At 33.6% G+C, this 14,723-nt stretch overlaps 1 protein-coding gene across 1 annotated transcript; it reads right to left on the bottom strand.

Moving 5' to 3' along the window:
* LOC128165485 (uncharacterized) lies at positions 1 to 14,267 on the bottom strand. The gene is made up of 22 exons (XM_052830089.1): positions 14,149 to 14,267; positions 13,961 to 14,065; positions 13,584 to 13,684; positions 13,248 to 13,376; positions 13,035 to 13,169; positions 12,424 to 12,485; positions 12,246 to 12,307; positions 11,905 to 12,014; positions 11,352 to 11,547; positions 11,030 to 11,095; positions 10,166 to 10,326; positions 8,901 to 9,065; positions 8,129 to 8,287; positions 7,952 to 8,036; positions 7,566 to 7,750; positions 3,767 to 3,850; positions 3,249 to 3,467; positions 2,582 to 2,700; positions 1,823 to 1,957; positions 1,407 to 1,485; positions 968 to 1,091; positions 1 to 740 (listed from the first exon to the last, which is right to left on the bottom strand). Exons 1-22 carry the CDS (start codon positions 14,234 to 14,236, stop codon positions 538 to 540), a joined length of 2,772 nt encoding a protein of 923 aa, XP_052686049.1. The 5' UTR covers positions 14,237 to 14,267; the 3' UTR covers positions 1 to 537.
* Between the last annotated feature and the right edge of the window lie 456 nt (positions 14,268 to 14,723).

The following is a 14,723-nucleotide window of genomic DNA, read 5'->3' as shown; positions in this document are numbered from 1 at the left end:
TTCTTGAGATATTTTACAATTTAATTAGTTTTATCTGAGATCTAAGAACAGCCAGCTGTTCTTGTTAGAATTCATTACATACATAAAAAAATAAATAACAATACATTATAACATATTGTACATACAAGTACATAATCAATATTAGGACGGTTATGAAATTATACGAAACATAGATAATAAAAAAACAGTTGGACGGATTAAACATTGCTCACAGCTCTAGTGATAAAGATATCATAATCACAATTACAGATCATACATGCAGATATATTCATAAGATCAGTTGTGGTCTGAAGACAATCATAAGTACATTATAGAATTAAATATCAATTATCTACTAAAAAATAGAAATACACAAGTATTCATAAACAGAGAAAAAATATTATAGTACTATAAATAAATATAAAAAAAATTATATATAAACTTTAGTAGCAAAAGACTGAAAAAGTTTACTTTACAGTTACTGTGTATAAAAAAAATAGTTTCATCTCTCTCTCTCTCTCTCTCTCTCTCTCTCTCTCTCTCTCTCTCTCTCTGTGTCTAAAAATGTTCTGTTTGAATCATGTACTTTTCAGGACTTATTAGAAATTTTTCAAGAAACTTCTTCATAATGTCTTTCTGGAACCATTTTGTAGTTTTTCTGGTTTTGCCAAGAGGTGGATAGAAGATAGCTTTTCTGTGGTCATGTCTAAGCACAATACACATTCTGGGAAATGAGTACATTCCCTCAACATCTCGATCCTCTGTAACATTTAAGAAACAAAAAAATTATCATATTTAGCTACGTTCCACTACTAAGAAATGAGGAATAAATTAATATCATTATGCATCATACATTACACTTAATGCCCTATTTACGAAACAATAAACATACATAGTTTGTTAAAATCACAAAAACAAGAATTAATTATGGGCCTTCTACTGTTGATTTAGTGAACATTTGCAAATAAAGTCAAAAATATTAATTTACCTGCAATGAGGATTGATTTGTAATTTGCGGGGACAAATTGCCCCGCCCACGCAGGGTACTGGCTGACATCTAAAGTGGTGACCACGAGGCGGTCATACAACTCACGGGCTACAGCGTGAAGGGTCTGTGGTTCAAAAAAATATCTATGTGTTCATACATGTTATCCAGAAAGTCTAAGAAAATTCTAACTCCTAAATGCAAATTAACAATCAATATTGTGTACTTACAATGTACATGTACATTAGAATTGTTCATTAAAATTCCTGGTTGCTTCATCTTTTATGGATTTTGTGAGCACCCCTTATCCTTAAATTTATATTCTAAATGCAACAAATCTTAAAGTATTGTTAACTAATGCAAATCCATGAAATTACTTCCCCCAACCAGTCAATCCACCAAAAATTACCCCAACAAATGTAAATGATTTCATTAAAAATACCTGTAGAAAATCTGAATTATCTGTGATGTTTTCCTGATGTACTAGAGCGATCAATACAGGAAGTTCTTCATTTTCTGACCTGTGAATAAAATTGATTTTGAGTGAATTTTTTTCCCCACAAATCAAAAATATAATCATGAGATCTACCAGTATTACAAATCATAAAACTACATGATTCAAATTCCTCCATCTTAAATGGAATATCATATTAAATTTACACAGTTAACAAGTAAAATTTATTTATATAATTAGCAAAATTTATCACAGAACCACAAACTTAATCCATTAGATCTAACAAATTATTGTTAAAGCCTTACATAATTCAAAAATCCTAACAGTTACATTACAATGCATGTCATAAAATGTTTTTTCTGCCTACCGGTAATTAGCAGTTAAATGTAATATGTGACCCTGACCTTAGGTCGGTGTGAAAGGCGTCAGAGGTGATGTGTGTGACAGGGAGCCGGGCATGGTCCTTGGTGAAGGAAGTGATGAAGTCTGTACAGAGACCGTGGTCATCTTCACACTTCAGGTTAGGACCAAAGTTATACCTGTAAATAGCGATATCCTTAGACAATCTGTATAATATTTTAAAACATGCTTGAAAAGCTTTTACATGTATATACCTGTCAAATTAATACACCTATAGGTACAAATTCAAAGATTAATTATACTTGTCACTGCAGAAATTTATCTCAACACTCAATTAAGATACTTATTCCTGACAATACAATTATACCAAATATAATTTAGTAAATTCATATTTGTCAATATTAATTATTCCTGTTAACCAGGTATACAGTGGTACTAACAATGCCTGGCATCATTGATCATGCAAGTATTACCAGAAATCAATAATACAATCAGAGACCATGGGATTATCACACACGACAGCACAGCTATGTGGTACATGGGAAGTAACTCTCACTGACTAAATGGAATCTGTGACAGAGTCTGCATGTTTGAGTGCAATCCATGAAAGACTAGAATCCACCTGTCTGTGACGAACTAGAATCTACCTGTGTTTGGAGTGGAATCTGTGACAGATTAAAATCTACCTGTGTTTTGAGTAAAATCTTTGATGAATTAGAATCTACCTGTGTTTTCAGTGGAATTAGTGAGGGACAAGAATATACCTGTGGTTTGAATAAAACCTGTGACAGACTAGAATCTACCTGTGTTTGGAGTGGAATCTGTGGATGGCGGACCCTTCCTGTTCCTCCAGCAGGGAGGCTAGGGACTTGCCCAGCTGAGTGATCACTGCATCCGCTCCGTCTCTCCTCTTCATCCAAACCTAAGAGGACATAGTTAATGTCAAATAACAATAAAGATAGAATAAATTCTATAAAGAGTTTTACATTTGTATAATTACACTGTATACAATACTGTTACAGGGTTATTTTTGCCCCACGTTATTTTGCCCTTTGTCACTTGGATACGGTTTCGCCCCTCTTGAATTCGCCCAGACATTGTTGTGTATAAGGAAAGATAGTATGAAACACGGAATTCGCCCAGTCTTAAATTTGCATGCTGACAACAAGAATGAAAGGGCCAAAAATAAAATGGAGGCGAATATTTACATATACAGTATATTCTGTGGTTTCATCAATATTATTTTGTTGGTTTTGTTGTTTGGCTAATCATCATATTCAAATGCTAATTGAAGTAAAAACATGTCCAAAATTGTACTGGGAAAGCCATTTTTCATGAGTTTATGTATCCTAGAAACAGTGGATTTCACATAAAATTGACGCCCCCCCCCCCAATTAAAGAACCCCCATTAAAGCAACTACTGTATCTTACTCTGGTTTGCAGGTACATGTACAGGTTATTGTTGTTTACCTTGGTCACAACAAGCTCTAGGTGAGGGTCCTTATATTCCCTGGCTGGGATTTCTGTGCTATACACAGAGTAACAGGCCGCTCTACCAAACAGCCTCTCACACACGAGTCGGAAGCACTGGTAGGAGAAGTAATACTCCTGGTTCTTCGAGCGAGGGGGGCGGGGCAGGAATCGGGAGTACCTGGGTATCAGCGTGCCAATCAGTCTCACATCTTCTTCCTGAAATTCATATTTAACATTCATCCAGTTGATAACATGATACAGTACTAATACATTGAGGGAAAATTACTTTGAAGAGGTGAAAAAAGTATCTCCATCCTGAATGTTGAATAATGAATAAAACAATGAGGACAAGTTGGTTAACCATCTCCTCAGTCCCCATCAATAGTACTAACAAAACCAATAATTTAGATTGAAATTGGTTCACCTTTTAAAAACTAATATAGTACTTTAAATTCTCCATGCTCAGAATCAAGTACCGGCCAGTAAACAGAATCGTAAAACTTCATTCTACTCACCATGTTTGTGTCAGGATTTTCAAACATAAGATTTCTGATGGATGATTCTGCTACTTTTCCAAACCATTTCATAATTTCTTTCTCCTGAGAAAAACATAGGTAATCATAGATTACTAAGCTCACCGAGACGGAGCATCACCCTTATGAGACATCACCTTCATAAGACCACCTTTATCATTTTATATGAAAATCATACTTTATGATCTTGGATATTCATGGATTCTGTTTTGACAAAATATTGTATATCATCTGATAAATTTTTTTATGATAATCATATGTTCATATGTTTATCAATTCAATGATATAAAATTAAATATTGCATCTTGTCATATTTATAATATATATCATATATACCGTAATAAACAATAATGAGATATGATATTGTAACGTATGATATGACATTGTATTGTGTTATACCTTATTGTATTTGATCACATAATACAATATCATTAAATATAATACAATATACCATTATATTACAATATCATATTACATAATACATCATAACATTGAAACATGATATTCTATTGTATAATATAGTATGATATTGTATTGAATGACACTGAAACATATTTGATACATTATATGATATTTTATCATATAATACAATATAATTTGATTCCAACATTGTATCTTATCAAATGATACAATATCATGTGATAAAGTAAAATATTATAAAATACATTATTATATGATACATATTGTATCATATGACACAATAATATATATTACAATATCATATAATACAATTTCATGTGATATGATAATATATCATATAAACCAATATCATATCATACAATATCGTATGATAAAATATAATATAATACTACAATATCATATAATACAATTTCATGTGATATAATTCTATATTACTGAAACCATGCAATATCATATTATAAATGTTGTATGATACAATATTATAGAATATACAATATTGTATCATAGGATACAATATAATATTTTGCAATATCTTATGTAATTGTATCATTTGATAAAATAATAAATTAAAAATACAATATAATATTATACAATATTGTATCATAATATACAATACTATACATAACAATATCATGATACAATATCATATCATAAAATATCAAAAAAATTGATACAATATCATATCGTATTGTATAACTTTTTATAATATAACATATGATATCATATTGTATCATATCAAACAATATTGTTTCATATCATACAATACTATATCATAGGAATCATGTTATATCATTTATCAACAAACACATCTATCTATCGATCTGGTTTGAGTGAGGTAGGAGATTTCTTTAGCATCCTTGATCATGGAGATCAGGCTCTGCATCTGAAGCAACTTCTGCGTTTAATTTATAATAAAGTTAAATCAACTATGCAAGCTTTCATCTATAAAACATGTGACCTGTTCCAAAAAACTAAACCTCATCCAGCATCCGAAACCTATGACTCAGATTCAGCATTCAAGCCCATCAGGTGCATTGGTATCTTAAGACGCATCATCCATGCAAGTTTGGTGAAGTTTGGACCAGTAATAACTAAGATATCTTCATCAGAGGGCACTAGCAATTAAAACCTTTACTTCCTCCAGCATCCGCAACCTATGGCTCAGATTCAGCATCCATGCCTGTCAGGTGCATCTGTATCATAAGACACACCATCCATTCAAGTTTGGTGAAGTTAGGACCTGTAATAACTGAGATTAATTTTTTAGCATCCTTGATAATGGAGATCAAGCTCTGCATCTGAAGCTACCTCTGCGATTCATTCATATTACAGTTAAATCAACTATGCAAGTTTGAAATAGTACTATCATCTATTAAACATGTGACCTGTTCCAAAAAACTTAACTTTATCCAGCATCCGAAACCTATGGCTCACACTCAGCATTTAAGCCTGTCAGGTGCATCAGTATCATAAGACACACCATCCATGGAAGTCTGGTGAAGTAAGGACAAGTAATAACTAAGATATCATCATCAGAGGGCAACTGTTTCAAAAACTTTATTTAACCAGCTCTTAAAACCTTAACCTCCTCCAGCATCCGAATCCTATTGCTCAGATTCAGCATTCAAGCTTATCAGGTGCATCAGTATCATAAGATGCACCATCCATACAAGTTTGGTGAAGTTAGGACCAGTAGTAACTAAGATATAATCATCAGAGGGCACCGGCAACAAAAACTTTAACCAGCTCTAAAAACCTTAACCTCTTCCAGCATCCGAAACCTATTGCTCAGATTCAGCATTCAAGCTTGTCAGTGCATCAGTATCATAAGACGCATCATCCATACAAGTTTGGTGAAGTTAGGACCAGTAGTAACTTAGATATTGCTATCAATGGGCACCTGCAACAAAAACTTTAACCTGCTCCAAAAACCTTAACCTCCTCCAGCATCCGAAACCTATAGCTCAGATTCAGCACTCAAACCTGTCTGGTGCATCAGTATCATAAGACACACCATCCATGCAAGTTTGGTGAAGTACGGACCAGCAGTAACTAAGATATTGCTATCAAAGGGCACCTGCAACAAAAACTTTAACCTGGTCCAACAACCTTAACCTCCTCCAGCATCTGAAATTTAGGACCCAGATTCAGCATCCAAGTCTTTCAAGTCCATAAGTAGGTCCAGATGCATCATCCATGCAAGTTTGGTGAAGACAGGACAAGTAATAGCTTAGATACAGGACCTGCAACAAAAACTTTAACCAGGTCCGGACGCCGACGCCGACGCCGACGCCACCGCCGACGCCGACGCCGAGGGTATAGCATAAGCTCTCCTTGACTTCGTCTCGGTGAGCTAAAAAACCCTTAGAATTTTTATTTGAAAATTATTACTAAACAAACATTTTAAAGAAGAAACTGCACTGCTCTATAAAAAACATATTTTGTGCAAACTCTACTTCTGCAAAAATTATTGATAATACAAAAAAATTTTTTTTAAAAAGCACTAGATATACAATATGCTATTGCTTTTTCATATGATAAGCACAAAAGGACTATATATGATATGGGCCTAAAATGGCCCCCTAAAATGAACATCATCATTTTACTGTAATTCTTTGTTTTCTTTGTATAGATATATATCTGATGTTGTTACATAATGTTCATTTTGATTCAAATGCCCACAATTTAGAAATATGACATCGTAAAGACAACCTTTTCCCGCCATTTTTGCATTTTTAGCATAAAACAGCTTTGTTTTCAAGCAGTTTTTCTTTTAGAAAACATAGAGCGCATGCTTGAACAAACAAAGTATTTTAATCAGAGATGTATCTAGCCAAGGCTAATAAGTGGCAAAAAAAATTGTCCTTGTTCAAGCATGTGCTCTATATTTCCCATTCATAAAAAGATAAGAAAATTGTCAATTTTTGACTGAATTTGATTTAATTATAGAAATAGCGTAACTTCTGACGACATATACTGCCAGTGAGTGCAAATAAATCAAATAATTAGGTGAAAAATATATTTCACATCAACTCTTCTAAAAAAAATAATATAACATTTTATTGTACCAGAAACACTTTAAAAAATGGCGAATTTAATAATATGGGGGCCAAATTGAACTCATATCATATATACCGGTAGTTCTTTATTCAATAATATTTGCACCTCATGAACTTAAATACTAATGATTATGATGATTATTTTTTCACTAAATCAAAATTCAACTGTTATGTTTGTGTCTAAAATCTTCCCTCTTTCTGTACATTGATATATTTTATTCAAGCACACTTCAACACTCAGCTGGGTCGGTAAGCTAGCACTAGGTCAGGCAAATATTGATTCGACTTAACTCTAGCATTACCTGAATAACCCCATGGTAGTCGGTGCGTGTGTAGGGCAGGTGCTCACTGTTTTGGGACACACAGTGGGAGTGACCCAGCCAGCCCTGCCCCCGGAACGCTGTGATGTAAGGGTATCCCCGGATTTTGTGTGCTGTACACAGCTCCCTCTCGGTCGTACAGTTCACCAGGTACAAAGAGCCACCCTCTATAAATGAAAGTTCTTAAATTGTAAAAAAATGGGATAAAAAGAAAAGTGCCTGAAAAACTGATGTTGACTTGTATTTGTTATCAAAAACATACTGGTACTTTGACAAAAAGGGATACAACTTTGTTCCTATATATAATAATCATCCCAAACACAAGACATTATGATATTTGTGGATATACATGTATTAATCATACTTACCCAAAAAGTGAAGAGCTTTGTTGACTTTGACCAAAGTCTCCAGGCTGTTTGTGCAGCTTCGGCAGTCAGCCTTTACAAACACAACCTACACATATAAAAATAAACCAATACAATGTGTTCCTACAGGAGACCTAAAATAAAGTCATCAAAATATCTCGATAATGAATACTCTCTAACCAGGGCTACTTTGGTGACCTCCCCTGCCCACTCTTTTCCTCCCAACAAAGGGTGCGATGGAGCGTGGGATTTTTCTATCACTTCTGACCACATTTCATGAGTTAGAAGAGGAAGTCCATGGAACTTCTTTAGTTTCCTGTCAATAATTTCAGATCCATGCTGCAATAGAAGTAAACGTGTCTTAACGTATGCAATTCATGGAAATATAAAAAATATATATGGAAATATATATCACTATTGTACTAATGTACACTTACCATTTCAATTACATATATATAACTTTATTTAAAGAAGACATTAATGAATATGATGAAATAAATTATTGTGCATTGAACATTCTCTAATATAAGTGTTCATAAAAAAAACAACCTGTTCATTCTTCAGACAAAAATTTTATTATTTTATTGGTGGTTACAAACTGTACCTATCTGAAATACAGTTGAACTTCGTTATCTCATACTAGATGGGACTACTTAAAAACTTCAAGATATCCCAGTATTCAAGATATCTAAGGTAAATTAGTTAAAAAATAAGTGGTTGAACCCTTAAAATCACTTGTACATATCCAATGTGTACGAGATATCAGTGCTCAAGATATCAAAGTTCAACCATATGCAGATTTTAAGTACTAAAACTGATAATTTTTTTCCCTAAATACAATGTATCTACAGAATCAATAATGATAAAATAGTATGTAAGCTTCTTACATGCCGGTAAAATTTTAATAACAGTTATTTTTTTGAAGACCTATAGATTACTCAAACAAACTAACCCTGTCATGCCAGCTCTGTTGAGTTGAGTGTTTCTTGGCAGGGACTTGTTTAGATTTTGTCCCCTTCTTCTTGGGGACCATCCTGGGGGTGGGGTCACTGTCCGTCTTGTTGTGGGACCAGGGGTGACAGAGCTGACCTTTTGGCCCCTCATCCCAGGATGAATACTGTTAATTACATCATCAGGTAATCATGAAGACATCAGTATGTAGAATAAGACATACAAGTGTGTAAAGCAAATAACTTATTTGCCTTACTAACTTTCATCATGTGATCATGAAGACATCAATATGTAGAATAAGACATACAAGTGTGTAAAGCAAATAACTAGATAACAAAACAGTCAATTTTTTAATTCCATACAATAAATCGCAAAGAAAGATTAGCAGGCACCTTACATTTGGGAATTTTGTTATTGAACAGTAAACCATTTAATGTTTGTATAAAAGTGTTAATGCAATGAAGGTGCTATCATAAAATGTGACACTACAGTACCGATCAGACCCAACCTAACACCAGAGTAAACCTCAACTAAACCCCAGGTTTACTTTCTGGGTTTACTTTGGGTTTACTTTTTGAAAATTTGGGTCCACTCGGGGTTTACTTTGGGTTTACTGTGGGTTTACTTTGGGTTTTCTTTTGGAGTCAACTATATGCACTGAAGTGTGAAGCAGACCTGTATTTTATCTTATCATCCTACGGCCTGTGATTCCTGCCCCTTGTATATTCCGAATACACATGTAGAGTCTGCTTTCAGGGTATACTTCTGATCGGGGTTTACTCTCTGTGTCCACTCTGGGTTTACTCTGGGTCTACTCTAGTAAACCCAGAAAGTAAACCCGTGGTTTAGTTGGGGTTTACTTTCTGTTAGGTTGGGTGTGATCGGTACTGTATAAGCCACCCTGACATCAGTGATTTTTGTAATAACAGTCGCTATTAAAAGTTGGTTTATAAAACAATATCTTTTTTAAATTATTTGGATTTAATCAGCATAGAAATCCAGTGTTGTCTCTAAGACACCGGGGTGGCTTAATTAGCCTGCTAATATAGCATTTCAAACACAATGTAGCTATAAGCAAGACCCCCAGATACCCCTTCTACTTTTTCATTTCTTCGTTCTACTTCAATATTTAGAGACAACCCTGGAAATCTAATTCGATGATGTATTCTTGATAATTATCTCAATATGGCTGATGTCAGAAATAATCCATACCACTGATTTCCTTAAATTAGTAAAAAAAAAATTGTATGGAAACAAACTACAGACCTGTAAAGGATCTGTTTGGCCATAAGGGAGGTAATCGCTGAACACCCTGCCGTCCTGGTAGGTGACATTGACTGATGCGGTCAGGAACAGCTGATACAGAGAGGAGGGGGTGGGGCGCTCACCAAGCAGTCCATGCTGTACTAGGTAGTCATTCCTCACATCTAGAATTCATTGGTTGTCATTCTTAATCAACAAACTCAAATAATAAAATAGATGTTTAACGATTATAGACTGATCGTAGGATATTGAGCAATTTGTTGCATGTTGAAGATGATTGACTAATATCTAGGGCTGGGACGATACTTTACTTAGCCGATTCGGTACATATCACAATACATGAGATGCGATACGATACATATCAGGATACATTGCAACTTAATGAAAACATGAATAAGAGCTTAAAATTTATTGAATCTGTCAATGTATTACCACATGTCCAAAGTGATTTCATTATATTTAAAATGAGCGTTTCACAATTTACAAATTACTTGGTCTTGTATTCACTACTTTTTCATAAACAAGTATCCCTTAAGTTTTCCACACTCCAGATTCAGCTTCATAACAGTTTTGACAACTTTACCAGGTTTTCCGCCATCTTTGTACTTTCATATTAGGCCCACGGACTAAAAATAGCCGCTATATGAAGCTCGGATATTTTTGGAAAATAAAAAAAAGTTCGATAAGGTATCGTTGTATTAATGGTAACTGTATCGATCCAAATATCGTCGAACTAAATACGGTGATGCACCAGTGCATCATCCCATCCCTACTAATATCAAACATTTCTACTAACTGTAGTTATATTTTACTAACTTAGCAACAGATTTAGAAAATAACTGAATCTGAAGGATATAATTAACACACCTGTATGGAACAGTATGGTGAATGGAACATTTCTGGCAACCTCACTTCTAATCCATTTGGAAACCACTAACAAATTACAAATCAGTGATAATGAATACAGTGATATAAAAAAGAAATTAGCTTTATCTTAAATCTTTGATAACATAGATTATAAATAATTTTTTTTGTCTTTTTAAACAGATCATTATTACCATTAATTAAGCTAAATGTTACTTGTATACAAAGCTCCATTTCTTATTCTATCATATACTTTTGGCAGGTGATCAAATAAGCAACACTGCAATCGGTGTGTAACGATGTGTACTTGTATGTAAATATTTACATTTCTTGCCAGGTTCCTGGGCGAGATCAACTAATCCGAACTCCAAGGCAACCCCGAGCTCTGTAAATTCCTCCACACTCCTCTTAAACGCTGACAGGTAAGCCTCCACATTCCCTCCCCAATAGGCATAGAAAACAATCAGTTTAGGGATGTAGCGTGTCCCTCGTAAGGTCATCACATTCTTCTCAAAGTCCTCCTACAGAAAATATAGAGTGTGTACCGGTACTCAAGATAATGGTGTTCTGGCTGGCGTTAGTACAGTTGTACCAGTATTTAACGTTTAAGTAAACCTTTTATTGTAATTATTACATTATAAGCTACATATTATCAATGCTGTTTTTCAGCAACTTACCGTAATTGAATACTACTAAAGATCAGTATTTCATTATCAACAAAAATACTTAATATCCTTATTGTTTTACAGAACTGTAACTGATTACAAATAAACATGAGCTTTTCCTCTTTTTTTACAGATTTTCTTCCCACTACCACAATGGACTATTATTAATCAAGTGATTGCTACCAGATATCCATCAATATCAAAGACCCATACCTCACTGTAAAGTTTTGTAGAGTCGATCTGTAGGGCTTGGAGGTGGACGTCAAGCATCTTAGTTTGGATGTGCTGCCTTGAAAACAAGCGGGACATGGTCCTATTTTTGCCTTTTAAGCAAAAAAAGACAAAGTAATACATGTATTTGTAAATGGATGTATGGTAATGCTACTTTGATAAATTATCATATTCTCCTGATCCTGAACCAGTCAATTCATTTAAAAGTGATCATTTATTGGTGCTTTATGAAATATGTTATATACAGGTAGCAATATCAAATACTGGTATTAATTTTAAGTATTTCCTTTTGTGTACAAGAAGTTATTTATTGTATGACTTACTGTCTTTTGTTATTACTAGAATAGATGGTATATCTGGCACCTCGTAAATCTCTTTAAGTTCACTAAAAATAAAATTTAAAAAATCATGCATACACACTCACTAATATATATTTACTGAGGAGAGTTTCACCATTTCAAATACAGATATATACATAAAATTGTCCTGACTGCTGATTACCTTGCATGAATGGAATATGGGTGAACAACAAAAGCTTTACAGCTTGGAGTAGTCTCACTCAGCTGAAGAGAAGATTCAGATCAACAAATCAGATGTAAAGAAAGTCAAATAACAGTATGATGACTTTGCACTCTATCAAATAAAGAGACAAATTGTGACACATTTTATCTTATTTACTAAACTTGTGGTGAATATTGTAAAATATGATTTGGCTTAAAGAACATCATTTTTCTGGTAAACATTTTATTTAAATACATGTATATAAATATAAATTGTGATTGGAAAAAAATCTGAATACTTCTGTGAATAGATTTCCTGTAAGATTATGTGCACAATGCTATTCCATGGTTGTATATAATGAGTTTATATGGCAAAGTTTGTAAGGTAAAAACAAGGTAAAATGGATTACCCCCCTTTGTCACTGAAAATTTTAAAATTAACCATAGTCTATTACGAAATAAAGTTGGCACTAATAAACATTTACAGCATTGTTTTTCTGCTCTCTACAACCATTCTTCCACGTAGTTCATTTAGATAACAGTGGTGCTTTCTTTGAAAATAGTTACACTACATGTATATTTAACTTTGTTTCTCATAAACAGTTCTTTTACCTGGAACACCTTTTCTTCCACATGGTGGTGGTTGTGATGATCTGGAAAAGCCAGGATGGTCACATTGTGTGTGTTTATGGCTGTATGAATGAGGTCTGGAGTAGCATCCTGCAGCTGTTCAGCATGCTTATCAACCTACAAACACAACAGCAAGTCCTAAAAAAAAAATCAAAATGGCTATATATAAGGTAAAATATATCCAAGAATTTTTACCAGTTTACTGAGCCACTGGTGGATGAGAGACCTCTTGGCTTCTCCTTCATACAGGTAAGAGGATGACTGGCCCAGGTAACACTTCACTGCTGGCATAAAGTCAGGCCTCTTCTCCCTGACCATTTCATTCTAAAATTTAAAAACAAGGGTATTTGTGATCTTTTTACATGAACCATGTGCAATGTGTACAACTTAATGCACAACTTTTGTCAGTCTGTAAACAGTTAAAAATGTTTTCAAAGCTATAAATTTAAAAAAAAAAAAAGAGTTTTACCATCTTTCTTTATAATAGAGTTATCATAAGTACAAAACCAACAAAAAGAGAATTTTACATACTTTGTCAAATGAATATGATCCGAACTGCCAGTCTTTATAACTATTGGAATCATTTTTCCAGAGAGTGTAGATTTGTTTCTCCAATTTAGATCCTTTCTTAGCTTAAATGAAAAAAAAGAAAAGAAAATCAAATCAAACAACATAGATCTGCTTTATTTGTTTTAAGTGAAAAGCTACAAGTTACCTTAGGAAATATATTAAATAAATGAACTTCAACTTGTCAGAATATTTTATATCATGTACATAATATTTATTAACAATCAAGCAATGCACTATTATCAGATTATCATGACTATAACGTCAGTATATGGTAATCCAGCATTTCTTTAATTAATAGTCAAAGAGGTAACGTGTTTATTTGTCAGCAAATTACAAACCAGTTTCTCTAAGCAAAATGCAAACAGGCAGATGTCTCGATGACTTGATGTGTCTGTCTATGACGGATGGAACAAAATCTTGAAAATACACAACTCCATTGGCGTCTGGAAAAAAAAGACATTTTAAAATGTTCACATTCAATCTGAATCAAATTTATATGAATTATTTCAAAATAAATAATAATTACCAGCTATTGGAAATTTTAGAAATATTGGCAAGAAACAAAATAGAGCAAATTTTGAAATAAAGCATATTTTTGAAATTATTTCGTTCATGTTTAGACTTTCATTTTTCAGTATTTCAAGCATTTCGATCCCGATGATAAATCGTAAATCGCGACACCGGTGTAACGAAGAATATTGACCCGGGGGTCATTTTTCAACGTTGAATATTGACCCGGGGGGGGGGGGAGGGGTCATTTTTCAACGTTGAAAATTGAGACCAAAATCGTGAAATTTATACCCGGGGTCATTTTTCAACGGTATGAAAAAGATTTTTCTTAACTCTTTTGACCACGACACGTTGAAAATTGACCCTGTTGAGAATTGACCCCAACTTCAAAGTTTTGATCTGAACTGGAACTTACTCTACACGGTTTAAATGTATGTTTGAAACTTTCAGTTTTAAATTTTTATACTGTCCGATACTTGCGGACGTGGCTGATTTATTTTAGCTTTATATGTCTGATTAATCATTTAAATTTGATACTGAAAATATAATATTCATTTATTAATACAATACTATGTAAATAAAGCTAAGAAG

This window comes from Crassostrea angulata, chromosome 10, assembly GCF_025612915.1.
Source record: "Crassostrea angulata isolate pt1a10 chromosome 10, ASM2561291v2, whole genome shotgun sequence".
NCBI classification, from domain to species: domain Eukaryota; kingdom Metazoa; phylum Mollusca; class Bivalvia; order Ostreida; family Ostreidae; genus Magallana; species Magallana angulata.
The sequence above is the reverse complement of the archived record's forward strand: the minus strand, read 5'-3'. Positions and strand labels throughout refer to the sequence as shown.